The 24,670-nt window shown below is 37.6% G+C and overlaps 1 protein-coding gene across 1 annotated transcript in view; it reads left to right on the top strand.

Annotated features, from left to right (window-relative positions):
* C1H6orf58 (chromosome 1 C6orf58 homolog) overlaps positions 1–5,152 on the top strand; it is a 33,081-nt gene extending 27,929 nt beyond the window's left edge. The window contains exons 4-6 of the mRNA XM_026705404.2: positions 1,000–1,130; positions 2,048–2,286; positions 3,613–5,152. Of these exons, the coding sequence (XP_026561189.1) occupies positions 1,000–1,130; positions 2,048–2,286; positions 3,613–3,728 (486 nt within the window). The 3' untranslated portion in view covers positions 3,729–5,152. The remainder of the gene's footprint in view (positions 1–999; positions 1,131–2,047; positions 2,287–3,612) is intronic.
* Positions 5,153–24,670: the final 19,518 nt, after the last annotated feature.

Genomic DNA, 24,670 nt, shown 5'->3' with positions numbered 1-24,670 from the left:
GTAAAGCACTATGGAGAGGTATATAAATTTAAGTGCTGTTGGTATTGCCATTGCTATTGTTTTCATTAATTAAAACCGTTCATTTCAAAATCTATGCTAACTCCATCACTTTTTCCAGCCACTCTATTTTGTGGGAATTGACGTTATCTTTCCACATATAAAATTCTTGCTGCAGTCAACAAATGTAAGCTGTTTGTTGAAGGGGCATGGTGTGGATATTAATTTTTGTTTGTAATAACTGTGGCAACTTGTCCAAGGGACAAAACTGTGTTGGGTACACAGTTGACAACTGTGTTGAGTATCCTCCAAAATGGAACCATGATGACCGATCATTAGTCTGTTATAAATCCTTGGGAATGTCTAGAGTTTCAACCGTTGCTGGAGGATGGAGCTCGGGGCAGAATCTGTTCATGTGATCTAGGATGAATTTGTGTTGGTGACTCCTGAAGAAGTCGACAGGGTTCTCACCCTCCTGGATCACAAAAACAGATGGTGAAGTGACCTGTGATTGGATCCATGCTCTGGTAGTGACTTCCTTGACAGAGATGGTGGGGTTTCATAGGGTCAGGCCTGATTAAAAATTGGATGGCAGACATCCAGGGAATTTAAAAGCAATAGACTAGACTGAAAGGACAACTTACATCCACCCATACTATGTCTTCATTTTCAGGAAAGTTTGAGGTAAGCTGAGAGGGGGTTATCCATTATCTATCTATTTATGGGTATGGTTCAGAGGTGGTATTCAGCAGGTTCTGACCAGTTCTGGAGAACTGGTAGTGGAAATTTTGAGTAGTTCAGAGAACTGGAAAATACCACCTCTGACTGGAGATTTTACAGTATCCTTCCCCTGCCATTCCCACCAAGCCATGCCCACAGAACTGGTAGTAAAAAAAATCGAATCCCACCACTGGTATAGTTGTACATTTTTTTATGAGTAGTTTTATTTATTCTACGGTACCTATATCTACATCTACTTATCTTTCTATATATTATTTTTAGTATCTCCTATCTACTGCACCATACTCTGAAACAGCTACAAGTCTTCTTTTCTCAGAAGATGAAGCCCTGGGTTATATGTGGAAAGCTCATACTCTCTCTATTAATTTTGCATTTCAGAAGTGTAAAAAAAGGTAAGAAGCATCAGTAAAGGGGAATATTTGTAGCTCTGAGTTGAAATGAAGGGTCCTTGGTGCTCTCTGAGCTTGATTGTTTTCTTGCAGACGTTTCATTACCCAAACAGGGTAAAACCATCAGTGCCAATGATGATGTTACCTGGCACTGATGATGTTACCTAGTTTGGGTAATGAAACATTTGCAGGAAAACAACCAAGCTCAGAGAGCACAGAGGACCCTTAAGGTTAGATGTTTATCCAAAGAATTATGAGAAGCTCTTATATGAGAAACATTTCTTCTTTACCTGGTTTAGATCTTTCCTAAAATGCAGTTGCCTTACCATAGCATCAGTAACTCTGAACCGGCATAACTGCCTCTGGATTGTGGTAGGATTAGCTTATGTTCTGTCCATAATTTCTTCTATGAACCTTAACCAACCCCGCCCCCCACAAACCCCCAAACAACATGATGGGTTGTTTTAGGTTTTTCTTGTGGTTGGTGGCAAGTAGAAATTATTGTTAGATGTAGGGAATAAGATTTGCAAGATTCTGCTATTATAGCCATTCTGAATCAAAATGTTAGTTTTCCTGTGGAATTGATTTCCTTGACTATCTAGAGAAGCTGAAAGTAGATGACATACTATCAACAATTATTGATATCTGTGGGATAATCTTGGTAGTCCACTGGGCATATTTGTACAGTAGTTAGACTCAAATATGATTAATTATATCATCTGATTGTTCACAATACTGTAGGAAGAATATATCTTTGGTTAATATCATCATTGTGTTATCCCAAACCATAGAGTTTGGACCAGAAGGTGCAAGTCAATTACAATTAAAAATATCTCAGCAACCTCTCTCCAATTTGGTTCAGTAACATTATAAATATTATTCAAATATTCATGACTTTCTTTCCCCTACTTACATTTCAGTCTTTCATATCTCAGCGGACCTGAAAGCAGTTTTGGAGAGGCCTGGTCTTCCGCAGTCCATTTCCTTGCAGCCATGCATTTTCCTACAAACTTTAATGTTACAAGTAATTTCCAGACTGGATTACCTCCTCGAATACTTTTGGAAGGAGACAAAGTACCCTTCATTGGTGACTTCACACTTCTGCAGAATAAAATACTTTTTCTTCTTGAGAGTCTTCATACCGCAAATAAGAATACAGGTAGGAGTTTGAGACCAATCCGTGGTCCATATATAATTACAGGCATACAGAAAACACTTCCATGTGGCAATGTTTCCACTTCCAAATTCTGCTAAAGCATTTTGAAGCCAATTCTCTAATTGTCTTTATTCTGGTTAACTTGGAACCCCAAAAGCAGTTGGGGAACACACCATGAACCAATGAATTCTCTCTCTAGCCAACCAATGGAAGATTGTAAGATTATCATTCAGGCTTGCCATTCCCCCTGAGCTAAAGAAGTCACTGAAATAACTAATGTTCCCAACCAGGCAGGAAAAGAAAAATTCCTAGTATGCCCCTACTGCAGTTTCAGAGCATATTTTGTAAGAAACTTTGACCTAGGACTATCTAGGAGGGGAAAAAAGAGGTGCTTGTCGAAGCATCATTCTTTTTGCACATAAATTCCTACTGAAAATTGTGAGGATGCTTCATATCATAGTTTTTTTGTATCCAGACACTAAGTCTAAGAACTGCCAGCATCATTTTAGATTTTAGATTACAATTTAGATTACACTTCTGTTAGTTTTGCTAGCTCTCTCTCAATGAAGTTGGATATATTTGCTTTTTTTTTTTTTGCACCCACATCAATTAATTGCTGTGAATTTATGATGCAAAAGCTTTTACAATAGGACTGGTAAACTATTCTCTACTCTACAGAACTTGAATTTATCCTCTCTCTGGATATTTAACTTGTATTTTTAAATCCTGAGGTTATCCTGCTAAACTAGTACAAATTAGAAGCTTAAAATTACATTTGGGAAAGCAGAATTACCATTTCCCCGTTGTTACACCTGTGGTTTTTTTAGCTGTTTTAAGGTGTTGCAGACTTCCTTGTACTCCAAAACACCCTTTGAAGGATCAACTCTGAAGAGCACTTCTATTCATGGCTGATATCAGATAGTTCTGAGAAGAAAAAGTAAATTGGATAGTGTTACTTCCTCTTTCTGCAAGTTTACAATTAGAAATATAATAAATGCATCACCATCTGAGCTTGATATGTGGATGTGAAATTAAATCAAAAACAAATAATCTTCAAACTGAAGCCATAAGCACATGTTTTTTTTTTTTACATATATTGGTATGGGTCTGTATGTTATATCTCAAATTGGCACAGGATGTATTGTTTTCCACAAATACTTCTCACAGAATAATTAGTATTCTGTGAGAACAGCTAATACTGTTGCTTCAATTTTCTTTCATAAATGTTTAAGTGCCACTTGATTTTTAAATTGTTTGATGCTTTAAGATTCCACTGAAAAATAAAGAAAATAAATACATGATTTTTGTATCTTTTTTTTTTTTTTGCAGGGAATATTCTACTGGTTTTATGGAAAAAAGCCATGTCCACTGAAGAAGGAAGACGTTTTGGTCAAAGTCTTATTGAAAAACTCTTTTCTTCTGCAAAGTTTTTGCCAATTGTCTAATTCAAGGGTCTTCAAACTTGGCAAATTTAAGACTTGTGGACTTCAACTCCCAGAATTCCTGAGCTAACATGACCGAAGAATTCTGGAAGTTGAAGTCCAGAAGTCTTAAAGCTGTCAAGTTTGAAGAGCCTTGGTCTAATCCTATGGTATATCCAATTTTTTTTTGCCCAAACTATCATTGTCTCTTTCACCTGTTTTTAGGCTTAATAGAAAATTATATAATTTCTTAATTAACTTTTCATCCACCACTTACATTGTTTGATCAAATGTTGTTTGTTCTTTATAAAAGGCATAGGTCTTAACATCTTTCTCATATCTTGATTGCATTTGCATTTGTGGCCACCACAATAAATCAACACCCTGTTTCTTTAGTTCTTGTTTAGTTTTTAGTACTCTTTCCATGTTTAAAATATTTTTATATGTTAAATTTTTGTCCAGATTTACTAGATTTGGGTGGACAAATGCTTCCATTGTTGAAAGCCATCCTAAATTTTAGCTTTCACCTTTTCCCGTACTAAAAATAGAGCATTTCTTACATAGTGTCTTTGAAAATATTTATGTATTTTGTTCTTACCATACCATAAAAAAGCATGCCATCCTAACTGGAGATCATGACTTTCTAAATACAGTAATCTTCTATGTCTGAGAGTTATCCATTCTTTCACCCATGTTAATACACATGTTTGATAATATAGCTCTCAATCTGGTAGCCCAAATCTCCCATTGTTTTTGGATTCTTGCAGCATTTTCAGTCTTATAAATAAATTGATGAAGGCAACTACATATTAGGAAAATTTGTATAAAATGTTTTATAGGTGGCACTTACCACCGGCAACGTTAGCAAAAATGTTTAAAAACATGTCAGCCAAATGTTGCAAATGTAATCAAATGCCAGGCACATACTATCACTATGGTGGATGTGTCCAAAAGCAAAAATAAAAAGAACAAAAGTGCATACGTGATTAGAAAATGCAGCATATAGACTATTAGCCAGAATTATTTTTGTAAGGCATAATACCAGAAAAGAATGTATATTTAATATTACATGTTTTGGCAGCAGCAAGAATTGTACTTACACAGTACTGGAAAAATGAGGAAACACCTACAGGATAAGATATAATTAAAAAATATTAGACTGTGCAGAAATGGATAGACTAACATTGAAAATAGAAAAAGAAGACACAGAATATTTTCAAACATGGGACTTGTTTTATCAATGGTTGGATAATAGAGGTAGAAACTAGGAGCTTAATATTATGTAAGAAAACTGACTCAGACAGTATGCTGTTCACTAAGCACTTATTGTATGTAAAGAGAAAATATATACAGAAATTTAAAAAAGAAAAGAAAAGCTCTTTTCCACCCGTTCTGTGAAATAGCTCTGCTTTACCCAACATAAATAAATATTTTCATGATCTGCTGTATCACTTTGTGGATTCCCTTGATGAAGTTTGGATGCAGTCTCTTGGCTTCACTTTAGTGAGGCATTTGATGATGTTGAAGGGACAGTTCCCGTTGCATTTTCCTTGCACTAAAACCTTGACTGGCCTAAAGGCTCTTCATACTCTGGTATTTTCAGTCAAGGTCTTTGAAGATAAGCCAAAAGAAAGCTACACTTATGAAACCCTTTTACACTTAGTAGTTGTGGGATGACAGTGAGGTTCCCTTGCTTTTGATGCTTCTGTAGAACTTTCATTCAAGGTAGTTTTCTTTGCATATCTCTTCTAATTTACTGCCTTCTGTTTGGTTCAATATTGTTGGCAAACTTTACCTTGGTCATGAATCCATTTTAAAAAGTAAACAAAAAAATCAATCTAACTACATTATGGTATTTTATGTATTTATTTATTAGTTTGCACACAAGCATAATGAAAAACATAACACATAAGCAATCTATATCCAGCTACTTCAGGTACTATATCCATCTTGTACAAGATCTACCTTGCAAAATGGATCAAAAAATATTTCAGACTCTTCAGATTCTATGAGCATGCTGGAAAATCCATATCTTACCATCATCATATTCAGAAGGATTGAAATCAGTCGGAGGGTAGGGGGGTAAGTGACCATATTCTATTGTCCCTGCATATGATATTCCTTCAGGGAAAGGATCTGGAGGAAAACCTTCTCTGAGAGTAGATGATCTTCAAATTTACCTTTGTCCCAATAAGCACCTTGAATTCTACCAGGAGACAAAGTGTTAAGTAGTACATCTCACAAAGGCCGTATCATTGCATAAACTGAATGGCACTATTACTACCCAAGCCATTGCATTCTGGACCATCCAATTCCAAAGCTTTATATAATACATTATAGTAGTACGTGAGAGATGATATAAGTTTGAGTGATAGTTGGTAGGGTCTCTTGCTTCAACAAAGGTAATAAATGATATACAAAATGAAGATATGGAAAGAACTGGAAAGGGATGGTGATATTTGTCAATAGTTTGCTTCTGTTCTTTTGACAGATTTAAATTAGGTAAGAATTTTGCTTTTATGAATAAGAAAACTGATCTTGAAGCATGTTAATGAGCACACTATTGCTAAGATGTATAACAGCATTTATGGGATCTGTTGGATACAGTATAATGCTTAATCAATAGAGAGAATTTGTGGAGTGAAAAGATTGAAATTTACATTATATTAAAACGTGAAAGAGAAGTTTTACAAGATGTTATACTGTTTGTACCTGATAAATTGTCAGAGATACATAAGGGTATGTGAAACATATGTTGGAAACGTAATCAGTCTGAAGGTAAATTTTATTATCTTTGATAAATACAGGGTTGGGATTCAAATTTTGTATAAACCGGTTCTGTGGGTGTGGCTTAATTTGTGGGTGTGGATTGGTGGTCACGTGACCGGGTGGGCATGACTTGGTGGCCATGTGACTGACAAACCAAATAGAAGTGATCCTGACTAAGCTGGTTGCTTAGCAAGTGTTCTAATTTATGACTGATCTCGCCAGAGCTACTGACCTGTTTTGGGAGTTTTCACACACACACACACACACACACACACACTTCTAACCCTGCAGTTCTACGATTCTGTAAGGATCTCCTGCTGAAGCAGGGGGTTGGACTAGATGACCTCTGAGATCCCTTGCAGGCCAGCCCTGGATTGCTTGTGCTGCTTCAAAGAGTCTTCTGAAGCAAGGATTTGTGTCCTTCCTTCCTCTCATTTTTCTCTCTCTCCCTCCCTCCTTCCATGTATTTATCTATACATTCATATCAGAGGTGGGATATGACAGGGTTAACTACGGGTTCGGCATTTACGAGCTTCCCTGCCTGCTGTGAGCTGCACACCTGTTAATCATCATTAGCATGCTGCGTGCTGAGAAGCAGCCTTTGAAACAGCCCTCTTTTCTTGTTTTTAACTGCAGCTGTGCCTCGTTTGGCAGCTGAAGTTGAAAAATCAGGAAATAAAAATCAGGTGAGAGCCCAGGTGGGCGAGTGAGCAAACACATCAGCAGACATCGAACTGGTTCTATGTCTGCTGCTCTTCAGAGCTACCAGTTCTACAGAGGTGGACAGAACCGGTAAAAACCCACCCCTGATTCATATATCTCATTCACTTTCTCCTCTCTCCCTCTCTCTCTCCCTTCCTTCCTTCCTTCCTTCCTTCCTCCCTCCCTCCCCTCCCTCCCTCCCTCCCTCGCTTCTTTCTTTCTTTCTTTCTTTCTTTCTTTCTTTCTTTCTTTCTTTCTTTCTTTCTTTCTTTCTTTCTTTCTTTCTTTCTTTCTTTCTTTCTTTCCCTTCCTTCCATCCCCCTTTCTTTGCCTATCCCTTTTCTCCCTTTCTCTTTCTCTCTCTCTCTCTTTTTCTTTCTTTCCATTTCCTTTTCTTTCTTGTTTCTTCTTTCTCTCTTTCTTTCTCTCTCTCTCCCCCTCTCTTTTCCTCTCTCCCCCTCTCTTTTTCTCTTTCCTCTCCCCCCTCTTTCCCTCTCTCCCTCTCTTTCCCCCTCTCTCTTTCTCTCTCCCCTCTCTTCCCCCTCTTTCCCCCATCCCTTCCTCCTTCCCTCTCTCCTTCTAAATCTAGGAGACCCACCTGAAACACACACACACACTTCCAACGTTGCTCGTTAACTTAGTTCTTCCTGGCCAGTCTCCTAGAGTCCCAGGGACTGGGTGTGATTGTCCATTTGCACTTGGTCCTGCATTGCCTGGAAAAGCTGGCAGGCTAGGCTTCTGGGTCCAACAAAGGGGCCAGGGCCAGGACTTCCTCCCTTCCCATAAGCTTCCACCCTGCTGGCATCCCGACTGCCTGTACCTTCCTCCCATGGCTGCTGGCAGAGGGAAAGGTGAGCCAGCCAGGGCAGAGCCATTGCTACTCAGCTGCCAGCACCAGCCACATGGGTGGTGTTGGTGGCTAAGCAAGCCAGATAGGGACAGGGGGGCTAGCTAAGCCATGAGTGCTGAGGGTGGCAACAGCATGGCGGTGGTGACCTAGGCCAGCCTGGGAGTCTGGACTCAATCAGGGCTTGTGGCGGTGGTGGCGGCAATAGTGTGGTGATGGCAGCCTATGCTGGCCCAGAAGTCAGGACTCAACTGGGGCTGGCCACAGCAGCAGGATGTAGGTGACCGGGGCTTGCAAAGCCTCACTTGACTAGGGAGATCATGGTGGAAGGCAGACAGTGATGGCTGGCGGGTGGGTGAAGGTAGACTGAAGGAATCAATGGCACATGCCCAAGATAAGGAAGGGTGGGGTGGGGCAGGATGGGCAGTGTTAGAATGCAGTCAGCTTGTCTCACATGCATGCGATGTCATGCATGCATGACAAGGACTGACTGGGCAGGGAGTGGAGAAGCGGGTGTAGAGGGGAGGGGCCAGCCAGGGGTACGTTTTACTGGTTCTCCGAACTACCAGGAATCATAACAACCGGTTCTACCAAACCAGTCTGAACCGATAGAATCCCACCCCTGGATAAATATGCAAGAAAGCTAAGAAACATTGGGATCACATATATATTTTAGTTCAAATAATTCTCAAACAAACTAAAACCAGAGATTTTTACTTCTTGGTTTAATGGATAAACAAATTGGGGGTGGGTGGGGGGCGGAACTGTTTTTATAAAATTAACAGCAGCGAGAATGAATATGATTAGAACATCTCTCTCTAGGAAATAAAATGATTTGACTTTTAAGGTGGGTACAAAGGCTGATGTCAGGTTCAGTTTGCATTCTCGTCTCATTCCCACCTCAAAGTACTCTTGGGATAGCAGAATTATAAACCCATGGAACCAAATGACTGGAAGAGAACACTGGACATCATGACCAATCACTTAAATGCCAAATGAAAGCACCCACATGTATCTACATGGAAGGACAAGTGGGAGAAATATCATGAAACCAACCGTTGGACTTGTATACTTGTGTCTGATGCAGGTACAAAAGTTGAGGCTTGTCTTGTGATATTGTGAAACATACTTAACTAACGTAAACATAACTAACTTTAAAAACTGATACACCTTATGCCAACAGATAAAGGCCAATTACCACTGCAAGCAAGAGGAAAACCTACACAAAAATCCACCCATGCCTTCTATAACTTTGTAAACACCAAGCTTAAAGACTTAAAAACCATTCCATCTCTAAAAGAACCAAATGGGAAAGACTATAACAATCTATTTTCCAACAAACAATTTGGTTTCAGAAAAAAATTGTCCTACAATTTGCAACTTCTGCACTGCAAAAAACATATGGATTACATCACTTGACCAGAGCAAAGCAATAGATGTCATTTATATAGACTTCTGCAAAGCCTTTGACTCAGTGGTACATGACAAACTACTATTAAAATTAAAATCTTACTGCATTTCTGGATCCCTTCATAAGTGGATTACTGCCTTCCTGTTAAGCAGACAACAACTAGTAAAAATAGGAAATGCCTTATCAAACCCTGCACCAGTTAACAGCAGTGTCCCCCAAGGGAGCATTCTAGGACCCACATTCTTTACATTCTATATAAATGACCTTTGTGATCATCTTATAAGTAACTGTGTCCTCTTTGATGATGATGTAAAACTATTCAACACCACTGACAATGCTACTGTCCTTCAAAGTGACCTTGATTATGTGTCTGAATGGTCAAACAGAGGGCAAATCCAAATCTCAACCAACAAATGCTCTGTCCTACACATTGGTAAAAAAAATCAATGCACCAAATACAAGCTAGGTGGATATGACCTTGTTGATGACCCTCACTCTGTCAAAGACCTTGGAGTGCTCATATCGAATGATCTAAGTGCCAGAGCTCACTGCAACAACACCACAAAAAAAGAATTAAGAGTTGTAAATCTGATCTTACGCAGGTTCTCCTCGGATAATACTGATTTGCAGACTAGGGCATACATAACCTTTGCTAGACCAATACTTGAATTCAGCTCCGCTGTCTGGAATCCGCACTGTATATCAGACATTAATACAATTGAGCAAGTCCAGAATTATTTTACAAGAAGAGTACTACACTCTTTTTTTTGCAACAGAATACCCTACACCACCAGTCTTGAGATTCTAGGCTTAGATAACCTTGAACTACGCCAGCTAAGATTGGACTTAACCATAGTACATAAAATCATATGTTACAATGTCTTTCCAGTTAATGAATATTTCAGCTTTAACTGCAACAACACAAGAGCACACAACAGATATAAACTAAATGTAAACTACTCCAAGCTTGATTGCAGGAAGTATGATTTCAGCAACAGAGTGGTCAATATCTGGAACTCGCTACCTGATTCTGTTGTCACATTCTCACCCCCCCCCTTTACCCTCAAACTAACCTCTATCGACCTCACCCCATTCCTAAGAGGCCTGTAAGGGGCGTGCATAAGTGCACAATCGTGCCTACCATCCTGGTCCTATTGTCCCCAATTATTAGTTCCTATTTCATGTTTTAAACTTATGTTCATTCTTATTTCTATTATATTGTAAGCGTTTGACAAAATGAATAAAATAAATAAATTAAATAAAATATGCACAGAGAGGGAAGGGTCACAGCAGAAGTTATGTCTACAGGCATTTTTGGGGCATTTTTTTTTTTATCAACCAAATGAACTGACAGTCTTCTTTTTTTAATTGGACAAACAGAAAAAGAGCTATAAACACTGTAATAGGCTGCCACCTTCTGGAATGGGTTAGCATTAACTTAGCAAGCTTTATATTTGGAAGTAACACTATTTCCACATGCACAAATTGAATCCTGATTAAATTACTATGTTCCATAAAATCCTGGTTTATCCTCGGTATGGTCCCCAAACTAATATATGTGGTGCCTGATTTGTTTGTGATTTCATACATTTTTAAGTAATATAATGCCCGTTCAAAACAAGTCTGTTGACTAGAAGCTTTTCTTTGACACATGTTTTTTATTATTGTGCAGGAAGGCAAAATCGTGCTAAACCATGACTTAAGCATTGTTTATTGAATAAATCACAAATGGTGGGGGTGGGTCTTCACATTTTGTGCTAAACTATAAATCATGGTTACTATTACAGTGGCTGAATGCACATAACAGATTAAGCAAAATGTATCTGGAGAAGCATTTTTCTTCCTTTCTTAAAAGCATCTCTCTCCCCAAGCTTTCAACAGGCAGAAAATTAACAGGCAAAGTCTGCTTTGTGTTATGTTCTGGAAATTGTTCATTTGATCATCTTTTTCTGCATCAAATCACTTTAACATCTAGGAGTCTGCTTGGAAATGCAATGCTATCTCTATGTAGCCACCTTAAGGAAAGCTCTCTTTGCTAGCTGGGTGTTTGATACACTTATTCAACCTTTCTGGACAATTGAATTATAGGGTACCCAAAATTTTGTCTGGTGATTAGTACTGATGAATATAAGAATAAGAATAGAAAATAAATAATAGAACAGAACAGAACAGAACAGAGTAGAGTAGAGTAGAGTAGAGTAGAGTAGAATATAACAGAACAGAGTAGAATAGAATAGAATAGAATAGAATAGAATAGAATAGAATAGAATAGAATAGAAGTGTTGGAAAGGGCCTTAAAGGACTTCTAGTCCAACTCCCTGCTCAGCAGGAAACCCTATATGTAAGATCAATGAATAGAAAAGCTGTCTGAAGCTTAAAGTGTAACACAATACTTTGAGAGAGAGTAATTATATTGTGTGTGGGTGTATGTCTGTGCATTATTCAATACACAATATAGTCACTGACTATAAACAGTTGACAGAATCAGGACATATCGAAAAAGTAACTTGAATTTTACAACGCCATAAAGGATCCTATTTGGCATTGCTAAAACTTTTGGGAAACTCTGAAATGGCACTAGATAATATAGATCAAGATGGACTAATGGCGCAAGGGTAGTAGGCTATTTCTATCATCTTATAAACACTTTCAGGATGAGTTTGTTTTCACTTGACAATAATATGGGTGTGGTTTGCTACTGCTATCTTCTTAGTTGACACCAGAGTCTTAGAATTCCTATAATCTCCCAATTACTTGACCAAGACTAGCAGTGCTTTGCCCCCAAACCCAAAAAGTCATCCAGAGTGTTCATTTCATGAGAGGATAACATCATAACTACACTATAATTATTTTAACAGAGTATACTATATGTATTTTTATTGCATGTTTTGCATTATCCTAAAGGACCACCAATTAACAAGGAAAATACAAACAAACCACCTCTAAAAATCTCAATCAAATATTCCTTAGTAAGATATACTTGATTTGATGACTCATGCATTATAACTTGAAAGTGCATCAAAACATTCAACTCTGAAGTAGTATTTTGTCCTTTAATGTCCCAGGAAAAAGCTTCCAATCATTTAGCATCACTTTATGGATAGGCTTATAATGTACTGTCATTATCTAGTAATTTTCAAAGGAAATAAGTTAATGAGGTCTAAGAAAAAGTGGGAGTTTATACCTTAATTACCTGGTTCATAGATCAGAGTAATTATATTTCAACAGATTTCCATATATAATCTACAAGTAATTACTGCAGCTGCCAGCTGTTAAAATATTAAAGTAAATGTACTCAAGAAAAGTTTTGAAAAAAAGTTTTTGACCCTTTGTATGTTAGATTATATTTCACAATTTCCATTAAAAAAAACAACTAAATGAAGATAACATACCAAAACAAATCAATGAAGGACACAGGTGGCTTTTTTCTATCAAGGAAATAAACAAAACTGAGAACAGACCTTCTGGTTTTATTTATTAAAAAGTGAAGCTAGCAGTTGTTTATTCAGTGATTCTAATTATAAAGCTTTCTTCAATACTCAACATTTCTCCTTCAGTTCAAGGAAAATAAGGAAATAAAATTTTCTAAAATCTCCCCTGCTTCTATTTTCCCTAGACTGTGTGATAAATTTTCAAATCCTTTTAATTACAAATCGTTATGTAGATTTGACTTTTTGCCATTTAATTTTTTCTATTATTGTAATACAGTTTTAGTGAATACTGTATTCAGCATTCTTATTAAATGCATTGAAAACAAGGATAAGTCTTACTTCAAATCCTTTATTTTCAAAGGGAATAGCATTGTTATTTAAGTAAAAGATATTGTCTAGAAAAATAATGCCCTCCCCCTTGGAAGTCACTTGAACTTTAATGCATCCACTGAAGTGAATATTTTGCTCTACACACACACACACACACACACACACACACACACACACACACACACACTGCACATACCTTAGAAAATTGAATGATACACTACAGAAATCCCATTAAAATCAGTGAGATGAATCCCACAGATTCCTGAAATTTATTTATGGCACTTTGTCTACGGGGCAAAATTATTTTCACCGAATTCTATTGAGTTCACAGGTAGTCCTGGAATAACAGAAGTAATTTGGATGGGCAACTCCATCACCTTGCAACATGGTTGTAAAGCACAACATCACATGGCTTGTCAATTTCAGATTCTTGGTATAGGAAGTTACATCAGGCTGCTGACTTATTTTTGTGTCCTCCCCCTGCTGGCAGGCAAGTTGTTGAACTTTTGAAAGCTAAAGAAGCAAATTTGATTCAAGATTGGAGAGCACCATTCCCAGAAAGCAGTAAATGGTGGCTATCTAATGTACTACTGTTGATCCCATGAATTTGACAATGTTTGATCAAAATGCAGTCCAGTAATCAAATGCCACACAAAGACACACACTGGGCAGTTGATAGTTGTGTAAGTGTAATTTTCCCCCATTTTTTTTCCTGCAATATACCTTTGCAGTAGAAGCCAGATATTCCAAAGTGAAATAGGTTGCATTGACAGTTGAATCCAGGCTTTCGACAGTGAATCACTTCTCCCTCATGTTTTTATCCTTGTCATGAAGGAAATAAAAACTTGACCACTTACTGATATGTAAAGAAACAATTCAGCAAATATTTTCAAAAAAGCCATGGGAATATATCAAGCATGCTTAAAGCCGGGAGGCTTATATTAGCAGCAGTTCAATGTCCCTGTATGCCAAATCAAAAAGAGGGGAATTTTATCCAGGAAATAATTGTAGATTCCACAGAACACTTTCAGATTTCCTGCATGTTGAGTCTCATTTGATGTCAGATTGGCTACCATATTGATTTTTTTTACCCTCCCCACAGACATCACTGTTGGTAGGGCCATTTTAACCTGGAATCCTGCGTTACTGAACTGAGATAGTTCAGCCAGTGTATCAAATGAAACAGTACATTCAAAGTCCCCCAAACCAGAGGTGGTATTCAGCAGGTTCTGACCAGTTCTGGAGAACCAGTAGCAGAAATTTTAAGTAGTTCGGAGAGCTGGCAAATACCACCTCTGACTGGAGATTTTACAGTATCCTCCTTCCCCTGCCACACCCACCAAGCCACACCCACAGAACCGGTAGTAAAAAATTTTTGAATCCCACCTCTGACCAAAACAATATATAACTTAAGACTGCCTGAGAAAAGTTTCAAAGTGCTGAATTGAGGTCAAAGGGAAGAGAGGCAAGTGAACTGGCTGGTTGGGAAGAACAGAAGCCAAATAATATAGTCTGTACAGTTGCATGTAGTGATTTAACCAGCTCTTTCTGTGTTGTTGCTGCTATGCAAAGATCTTTTATTGTAATGAAGATTTTGACCTACAGAAATGCCAAGACAAGGAGGCCTTCCTCATACAATCTATCCCATCCTTTTATATGGTAGGTGCTTTGTACAGATGGGGCAAACTCATATTTATGCAACTTGTCTCCATTTAATTTTAGGGATGTCATATGCTCCATTGCACCGCTTATGTCACAAAAGCAGAAGTGAACTTGCCTGTGTCTAGCTGAGAGACAAAGTTGAGAACTGTGAGCTATTAATGTAAAGCTATATTATATTTGAATCTTCATATGTCACTCCTGTCTCTTTGACTTCCCCTTTTGCCACCTTCATTAAAACCAATCTCCTAATGCAAAGATCACCAACGTTTTTGACACCAGGGACCAGTTTCATGGAAGACAATTTTTCCACGGACCGGGGTGGGGGGAAGAGGAGAACACAACATAGATCTCTCGCCTGTGCAGTTTACAGTAGGGTTCGTGCTCCTATGAGAATCTAATGCCTGATGATCTGAGGTGAAGCTGAGGCAGTGATGCTAATGCTGATGAGAGGGATCTTGGAATCTTAGTGGATAACCTGCTAAATATGAGCCAGCAGTGTGCAGCAGCAGACAAAAAAGCTAATGCAATCCTAAATTGTATTAACAGAGGGATACAATCAAGATCAAGGGACGTACTAATACCACTCTATAAAGCCTTAGTAAGACCACACCTAGAGTACAGCATCCAGTTCTCTTCACCACATTATAAAAAGGATGTTGAGACTCTAGAAAAAGTACAGAGAAGAGCAACCAGGATGGGGATTGGATGCTAAAATATACAGTGAACGGTTGCAGGAACTGGGCTTGGCTAGTCTAGTAAAGAGAAAGACCAGGGGAGACATGATAGCAGTCTTCCAATATTTGAGGGGCTGCCACAGAGAGGAAAGGATCAGGCTATTTTCTAAAGCTCCTGTAGGCCAGACAAGGAATAATAGATGGAAACTGAACAAGGAGAGATTTAACCTGGAAATAAGGAGAAACTTTCTGACAGTGAGAACAATCAACCAATGGAACAACTTGCCCTTGGAAGTTGTGGGAGCACCATCACTTGAGACCTTCAAGAAAAGATTGGACTGCCATTTGTCAGAAATGGTGTTGGGTCTCCCGCTTGGGTGGGAGGTTGGACGAGATGAACTACAAGGTCCCTTCCAACTCTGATTATCTGTTGTCTGAAGCTTCGCTTCCCCACCTGCTGCTCAGTTCCAGCTGTGCAGCCCTGTTCCTAACAGGGCAACAACTAATACTTGTCCATGGACCAGGGGTAGGGGAGCCCTGTTCTACTGTGTACAGAAGCACATTCATTTATGTTTAACCAGTGGATTTTAGTGAAAAAGTTTTCAGGAAAACCCACAGAATAGGGAAGTGACACATAAGCAAGCATCCACATAGTAAAACTAATATTGAAATAGCACTTAGTACTTAGCACTTAAACTTATATACCATTTCATAGTGCTTTACAGCCTTCTCTAAGCAGTTTACAGAGTCAGCATATTGCCCCCAACAATTTTGGGTCCTCATTTTACCTATCTCGGAAGGATGGAAGGTTGAGTCAACCTTGAGCCTGGTGGGATTTGAACTGCCAAATTGCAGTCAGCAGACAGCCAGCGAAGTAGCCTGAAGTACTGCACTCTAACCACCGCACCACTGAGGCTCATAATGAAGCATCCTTGATGCTCTCTGAGCTTGGTTGTTTTCTTGTAGTTGTTTTATTATCCAAACTAGATAACATCATCAGTGCAAGTAAGGAATGATGTTTGCTTTCAGTTTATATTCTAGTATTCATGTCAATATTGTGGGAGTGGTCTTTGAGGTTTTTTGATTAGCCAGTTTACTGTTGGCTTATTTGGTTGTCTTGAGTCTTAAAACCTTGACATTTGTAGATTACCAGGCTGAGCAACAGGGAGGGGATCAAACATGTCATCACTCTCAAGTCCCTTTGCCCCCACAAGAGATCTAAGTCAAGTCCATCTTGAATTCCATTGAATCCTATCAACTGCCAATTTGCTTGGACCATTAGTAGTTCAGATTCTTCTAGATAGTTTAAGCTTGCAATAAATCTTTATACCCATTTGAACTGCCTGGATCTTCTGATTTCCTTCATTTCCTTGACAATATTTCTCATCACAAAACATGGGTGCACATAATATAGAAAGATTCAAGGAATTAAAGCACAATAGAATGTTAATGCAGCAAACAACAGCAAGGGTAACCCTAAATTAATTGAAAATGCAATTCAAATATTCATAAAACCTAACTAAAGGAATGCAAATATCAACAACATCCTCCAAATAGCTGATTATAAAGTCAAGTCTCCAAGCTGAGGTTGATTCCTTGGTCACTATACGTTAATGCTAAACAGGCCCAATCTCTTCCCAGACCATAGAACATGAGGGAGGTGGTGTTAATTCCTGAGATTAACACAGATTAAAACAATAGATACAAACTCAAGGTTAATCGCACCAAACCTGATTGCAGGAAATACGACTTCAGCAACAGAGTGGTCAATGTCTGGAATACTCTACCTGACTCTGTGGTTTCTTCCCCAAACCCCAAAAACTTTAACCTTAGATTGTCTACTATTGACCTTACCCCTTTCCTAAGAGGTCTGTAGGGTGCGTGCATAAGCGCACCAATGTGCCTACCATCCCTGTCCTATTGTTTCTTTTGTTTATTTTTCTTATATGTATCCATGTATTCATAACTATGTTTTTACTTATACCTATTATCTTGTAAGCAATTGACAAAAATAAATAAATAAATTAAACAAATAGATTATAAAATATAAATTATAAACCTGAAAATTATAAATTATAAGCCTGAGCAGGCAAAAAGCAGACAATAGCCACAGTTGCTTCTCACTAACAGTTCAATGACTGAACTAATAATGACTGCAAATATGCCTCATTGAAAGATACTGTGATTGAATATTCGTTGTTCTGGAGATTCTGCACCTCTAGTCAAGCCAAGTGTGAGCTCAATTTGGTCAATGCTCTGGTCAATAAGGAGGGATGTGGTAGCTCCCTAGCTAAGACACTGAGCTTGTCGATCAGAAAGGTCGGCAGTTCGATGGTTCGAATCCCTAGCACTGTGTAATGGAGTGAGCTCCCGTTACTTGTCCCAGCTTCTGCTAACTTAACAGTTTGAAAGCATATAAAAATGCAAGTAGAAAAATAGGGACCACTTTGGTGGGAACGTAACAGCGTTCCATGCACCTTTGGCATTTAGTCATGACAGCCACATGACCACAAAGATGTCTTTGGACAGCACTGGCTCTTCTTTGTAATGGAGATGAGTACCGGCTCCCTAGAGCCAGAAATGATTAGCGTGTATGTGTGAGGGGAACCTGGTCAATAATTTGCTCAGATATAGTATTTGAACTATACCTTCTGCCTCCAGTCAAGCAATTTCCCAAAATGCAGAAAACAAATGAAACCATGCAAAATACTAAAATAAGTGGTTATAAGTGATTAGGCTTAGAATCACTTGGAATCTCTAAAATACAACATCTGGATGAGAAAGGGTATGGCTTGCTAATGTTGAATGTAATGTATGAAGGCAAGCAGAAAGGCCTGGGAAGGCTGGCTAAGATACCAAATTTAGTTTTTTCTGCTCTACAAAAGGAGGTTCCAAGTTAATACAGGCAGTCCTTGACTTACACCACCACTGAGCCCCAAATTTCTGTTGCTAAGCAAGGCAATGGTAATTGTTATAAGCATGGGAACATCAAGAGCTATGCCAAATTATCGTCTACACACAAACTTTTCACAAATAAGTTATACCTCTTGGTCCTCATTTATGAATTATGTGCTCGATATCCTTGCAGCAAGAATTAACAATCTACTCTAGATTTTTTCTTTGTAAAACAATTTTCCTCACTACAACAACATTTCCTTATTTTCAATTGTCCTCAAACAACTTTCAAATAAAGCTTTATTTTAGTAACAGTAGCAACTGTTCTGAAAAGTGTGTACATATGCTGTTGTTAGCAGAATCAATCAGATCATTCTTTTGTAGTTTTGTTCACAAAAACATTCCCACAGTCACACTGCAAATAAAATAACATCTAAAGTGCTTCAATATTTTATAACAAGTCATGTTTCAAAAAAATAGATTTTCAATGCAATTAAATTGAAATCAGATGTCCTCCTAGCAGATCAATCAGCATGGCAATATGTAGTATAATATATTATATATTCCAAATGTAAAAAAGGGCAAATCTGAGAATATTATAACTGTTTAATCTCATTGAATTAATGCAGGTAATGACATCCAACTTGTGACCCAAAACCTCACAGCTGTCAGTAATTGTCGGTTTCTTATTGCTAGTATTTCAGTGGTAAAATAACATTTTTCAGCTCAGTAAATTAATTACTCTTTGTATGAATAGTGCTTGCACTGCTGCTAAACTAAAACTAAAGCCCCATTAGGTACAGGAATCTTACAGTTCATTTTATGCACAAACTACTGCCTGGCAATGCTAAATAGCTTGTATACCATGCCCCTTTCTTCATAAAATATAACACTATTTTTAAGCAGCAATTCTAGGCATCTGGATATGGAAATATGGGGTTTTCTTCCCCACTCAAATCAAATGAAAATCAAGAGCAGACAGCATATTTTAAATGGACATGACTCTCTCTCTCTCTCTCTGTGTGTGTGTGTGAGAGAGAGAGAGAGAGAGAAAGAGAGAGGGAGGGAGGGAAGGAGAACATTTTCAATGTTATTAGTCTGTAGGGATTCTCAGTCATCCAGGTCATGGTTTTATGGTCTGAAAAAGCACCTTTGGGACTTCCAGTGTTATTGTTTTAGAAATATTTATCTATTAGGCTGTTAATGTTTTAATGCTGTATGAGTCATTTCAATAGAGATGGGCAGAAAATAAATATAATAAAAACGCAGAAACAATCAAGCATTTTCATGGAGTCACCAATTTTTTTCAGAAAGAAGGTTTCAATTGCTATATTGTTACAAACTATTCCAATGAAGAGTATGGCCAATGTAATGGGGTAATCAGTGCTGGATATAGCACTATTTTGATTATGTTCATTGTCATTACCCATGCAATGAGATATAGATCATAAACCTTTAACTGCTGCCTTTCAAAGACATGCTAGAAAACTCCCAATGTGCCCTCTGAAATTCTGGATAAATTCTAAAGAATGGGTCACCAAATGGGAGGCTACAGAATCCAGCAAAAGTCCTATTATGTCAGCTGATCATCAGAGATAGGGATAGAACTTGTAGAGTATCATTCTGTTTGCATAAATGCAAAATATTTTTGCCACCATATCTTCACTGTGACAAGGTGCAGTGTGACTATAGGAATACCCTATCTCTAAATAGTCAGGCATATCTTTCAGAGGTAGAGCTTACAGACATCTCAATGTGATCCATAAGGTTTATGCACCAAGCCAACATCTGTCCGGAGGCCAATTAACCATTAAACCTTTTCACTATTACTTACTAACATTTCTTAAAATAAATGTAAACATTATGAGGGCCACTTTGGTCTGGTGGTTAAGGCATCAGTTTAGAAACTGGGAGAGTGAATTCTAGTCCTGTCTTAGACATTCACTCAATCTCAGCCCAGATTGTCAGGTTTGAGCGATAACCTGGTTGGTCAATTCCCGTCACAACCAATAGATCAATACTCAGTCAAAAAAAAAAAAAGGGGGGAGGAACCAACATTATTTAGAAAGATTTCTACTTTCACCATGGAGATTTTGCTCCTAACACCACTTTATTATGAATCGGATGCCAGCATGATCTTCAAATGCATTTGAAGATGCATTGAAGATCATGCTGGCATTGCTTTAAAATGCCACAGAGTGAAAGGCTGTGACACTCTATAATGAAGGAACTATTACTTTCATGACTACAAGTCAAGGCTGATTTGTTCTATGCTGGCAAACATAATTTTGTTTTTTATTGTTACTCATTTTATGTTACAGTAGCTCTCTTGCTTAAGCTGTCAACAACCCCAGCGATATTGCACACCAGAGTCATATTTTGCACAGGCATTATGTAACTACCGTCATGAGCACTAATAGGCTCTGTAGTTTTTGTGACACTAAGCTTTCAACTCATGTCCCATGCTACACAAATTCCCGCATAGGGAATGCACTTTCATTTTCAAGCCTATTGGTCAGTGTGGAAATGGAATTATAAGAAACTAAAAATCAGCGAAAGGGCCAATGAAAATAAAAGGAAGCTTCATGTGTAGTCATAAACAATAATGGTATGTTAATTGGCATTTTTTCTGGAAGAACCCAGAAGGCACAATAAAATAAACAAAATTTTTGTGTATGTGTCAAGTATCTATTGCTCATGCCTAAAAATCTCAGCAAGAGACCATGGTGATAATCTCAGAGAAAGCAGCTATAACATCACAAATCACACCATGGCCATATTAGAATGAAAGGTTATTTGTACATTGGGGAGTAAGGCTTCAGTGCACACAACTAATATAGAGGAGGTGTTAAAGAGCCAGTTTGATCTAATGGTTAAGATTCCAGACTAGAAACTGGAAGACGTTCCCCACCTTGAGTTACTTATTAAAAGAATAAAGGCAGGAGATAAAATATCCATCTGTCAATTGTAAAAGGACACACAGCTTGGATTCACACATATAAATACGTTGAAACATTATGACATCCTAGTTTCTTGGGAAGAACCTGATGTGTATGATTGCCAACACTAGCTACAGAAGTGCCAACTGTGACTTCATGTTGTTGTGGACAGATAATAAAGCAAATTGAGTCTATTTTTTAAAAAATGTATATGGCATTAGGTATAGCATATTTTTGTTCCCTTGACTAGGAATGAAGAATATTCATGACATGTAGTCATAATGTGCAGTAACCATTTGAAATCATTACAACCACATTCAGCATAAAATGTAATCCTTTGCATCGATCCGTATTGTCAGATAGGATTCAGAGAATCCATTATACAACCAAACTTCTGAAAGTAGAATATCTCCATGTCTATGAAAACTATATTCATGAAATTTATGAACTACATGAAATAATTAGACAGAAGGTCTCCATATCTGAGTTTGTCTCTGTGTGTACAGGTATAGTGGTGTGTGTTTTAGTGTATGTATTCCCCAAGAAATTATTTCTAATCTATAATAAATTATTGCATCATGAAATTATTTTTCTCTATCAGTACAGTGCTTATTTGTATAATTTAATCTATTTGTTCTATATCTGGGCATTTTTTGCATTCCCTCTACCCCATCAATGCTTCCACAAATAGGTTTAGAATTCTAGGTATTCTGGTTACACAATGAAACCAGGATTTATTCCTTACTCATCATGTTATCCAAAATCTGTAACAGAACTGGACCCCTGACACATATTTTTGATAAGAAAGTTCCTAATATACATGCTTTTGTTCCACAATAACATTTTTTATCCATGTATGCTTTTATAAATGTGCAGATTACAGCACAGGTAAAAAAAAACAGACTTTCTTTGAGATACATTAGGACAAAAAAATACACTGCCACGGCTGTTCCTGGACAGTGTGTCAATCTTCATATGCATTATACATGGGTATATTAATCTGTTTGTTCTACAATCCAATTGTGGGAATAGCACAACCTGATAAAATGTCCCATTGGGAATTGTTTATTAAATTGCCTGTCATGAACTCAAGTAGGTGCCAGATGTGCAGATTAACAAATAGGAAAAAGAAAGCAAGTCCATTTTTCTTTCAGTGCCCATAAGAACAGTACCTTCATGTCACTGTAAAAATGAACCACAAGATGTCCCCCTTTCCTGCTCTATGCAGTGCATTTGAAAATTAATACAACTAAGATATTCCATTTTAAACTTTTCATTTCAAGGGTCCATAACTCTGGGTAAAAATTCACTGCAGGCAAAGACTTGTCATAAAAAGATCTAATCTAAGAGAAGTATTTATTTTCTTTTACTCTTGCTCCTCCTACAAACACTTGAAAATATTGGGTCTTCATAATAGCAATACTAAATTGTTAACTACAATCCAGTTTGTTTCTGGTTGCTGCTGGATGAAATTGCTTATAAATATTATGGATAATATAATAACAAAAAGGGAACAGGGAATGAAACATTTATAAGGCAACTTTAGGAAAGAAAGCACAGTATTGTGCCACTTTCAGAATTTCCAACCAAGTCACTCTCACAATTTTTTTCTCTGAAGGACTTACAAATAGAGTCCTTCTCCACAGATGATGGGTGGTTGAATTTTAATTATACCAATACTTTACACCACTTTTGAGAAGATCAGGCTGAGTGGTGCATGGAGTTCTGCTCTTGGACATGCCAGCATTTCCAACCTCTACCATCTTTTGTCTGGGAAAGGTTCCTCATTCAGCCTCATGGTTGGTACAATATTTCCATGGGAAGCACTAGGATACCCAGGCGCCAACATTCATTCTGGGTCTCCATGATAGCAGGCTGTCCTCAAGTGCAGTACAATGGAAATTCAGTCATGATTAAGAAGAGTCCTCCTGGGTCAGGCCTTAGGGAAATCTAGTCTAACCTTCTGTGTCACACAATGACTAGGTGGATGCAGTAAGGAGACTCACTTCTACTTTTTATTAATATGATTCTCTCCCTTCCCTTGCCACCCATCCCTTTTCAAGTTGGGCAAATCCCATCAGTTTGACTATACTTGAAATTTTCTATCTCTCTGTGTGGTCTTATCCTTCATTATCAGCAGTCTAAAATGATTTAGAATAATATTTCAGATTTCCCAGGCTAGATGTATGACAGGTAAAACACAAATCTTTTCTGTTGTAGGGATTTTGCCTTTGGAATTCAATCCAACATAACTCACATTGCAAATCTTTTGAGAATCCAGCTTTTACATTTTTATTCTTTATTGTGTGATTTTGTTGCAGTTCAAACAGTTTGTAAACTGTTTGAGAAGTTGCAACACTGAAGGAATGTTTTTCTTTAATGACCATAAACTTTGTAGAATCATTACCCTGATTCTTCCAGCAGATTACATGAGGGGATAACTCACACACCACACATCTGTCTTTCTGATTTTATGAATGCAGCATCAGCTGATGATCCTGCATGTGCCAGATAATATTCTATATCAAAGAATATAGAGAGTGCTTTCATCTTTTCATATCATCTCAACATCTGTTTCTGGTGGTGTCTGCTGGCATAGTTTGCCACAGATCCTCAGTTGTGAGGAAATGTCAAGCAATGATCTTTTATACATCATACATCATCCTTAAATGACTATCAGTCTAAAGGTGACTTCTGGAGAAATAAACTATGAAGTAAAAAGTAGTAAAGGAAATTGATAAGTTGGATGGCAACAGATTGCAGGAACATGTAGTGTTGTAAACAACACAAACAGTTTAGAGAATCTTAGTTTAGCTCAACTATGCACGTCATATAGTTAGTACTAAGATTGCAAGAGTGAATGAAAATGGTGTATTAATCTATATTTTAAAATTTTTATTTTTAAAATTTGTACTCCACTCATCTCACCTAAATGGCAGTTTATGATATCATATACATAATCTGTACAGTATAATCAGGCAATCATCCTTAAGCTTTAAGATGACTGCTAACAGGTGAAACATTATTCTGAGGGATATTGTATAGAATGATATATATCAAATAAAGAAATGTGTAAAATATAAAAGATTATTATTCTAAGAATTCTGGAATAGATAATGGATTGAAAAGTCAACAGTATGTAACCTGAATCCAGGATATCAAAGCTGGTACCAAGATTTTAGTTTACAATGGGATCTATTTATTGCATTTTGGATGGATAATGAGTTTACTAACCAATAGAACTCAATTCTTTCTTACATGACAATTTCTAGTTGAACTACAGATATGTACACAAACTAATTCTGA

This window comes from Pseudonaja textilis, chromosome 1, assembly GCF_049901715.1.
Source record: "Pseudonaja textilis isolate UNSWEBS1 chromosome 1, rPseTex1.2, whole genome shotgun sequence".
NCBI lineage: Eukaryota > Metazoa > Chordata > Lepidosauria > Squamata > Elapidae > Pseudonaja > Pseudonaja textilis.
Note: the sequence above shows the minus strand (reverse complement) of the source record. Positions and strands in the feature narration are given on the sequence as shown.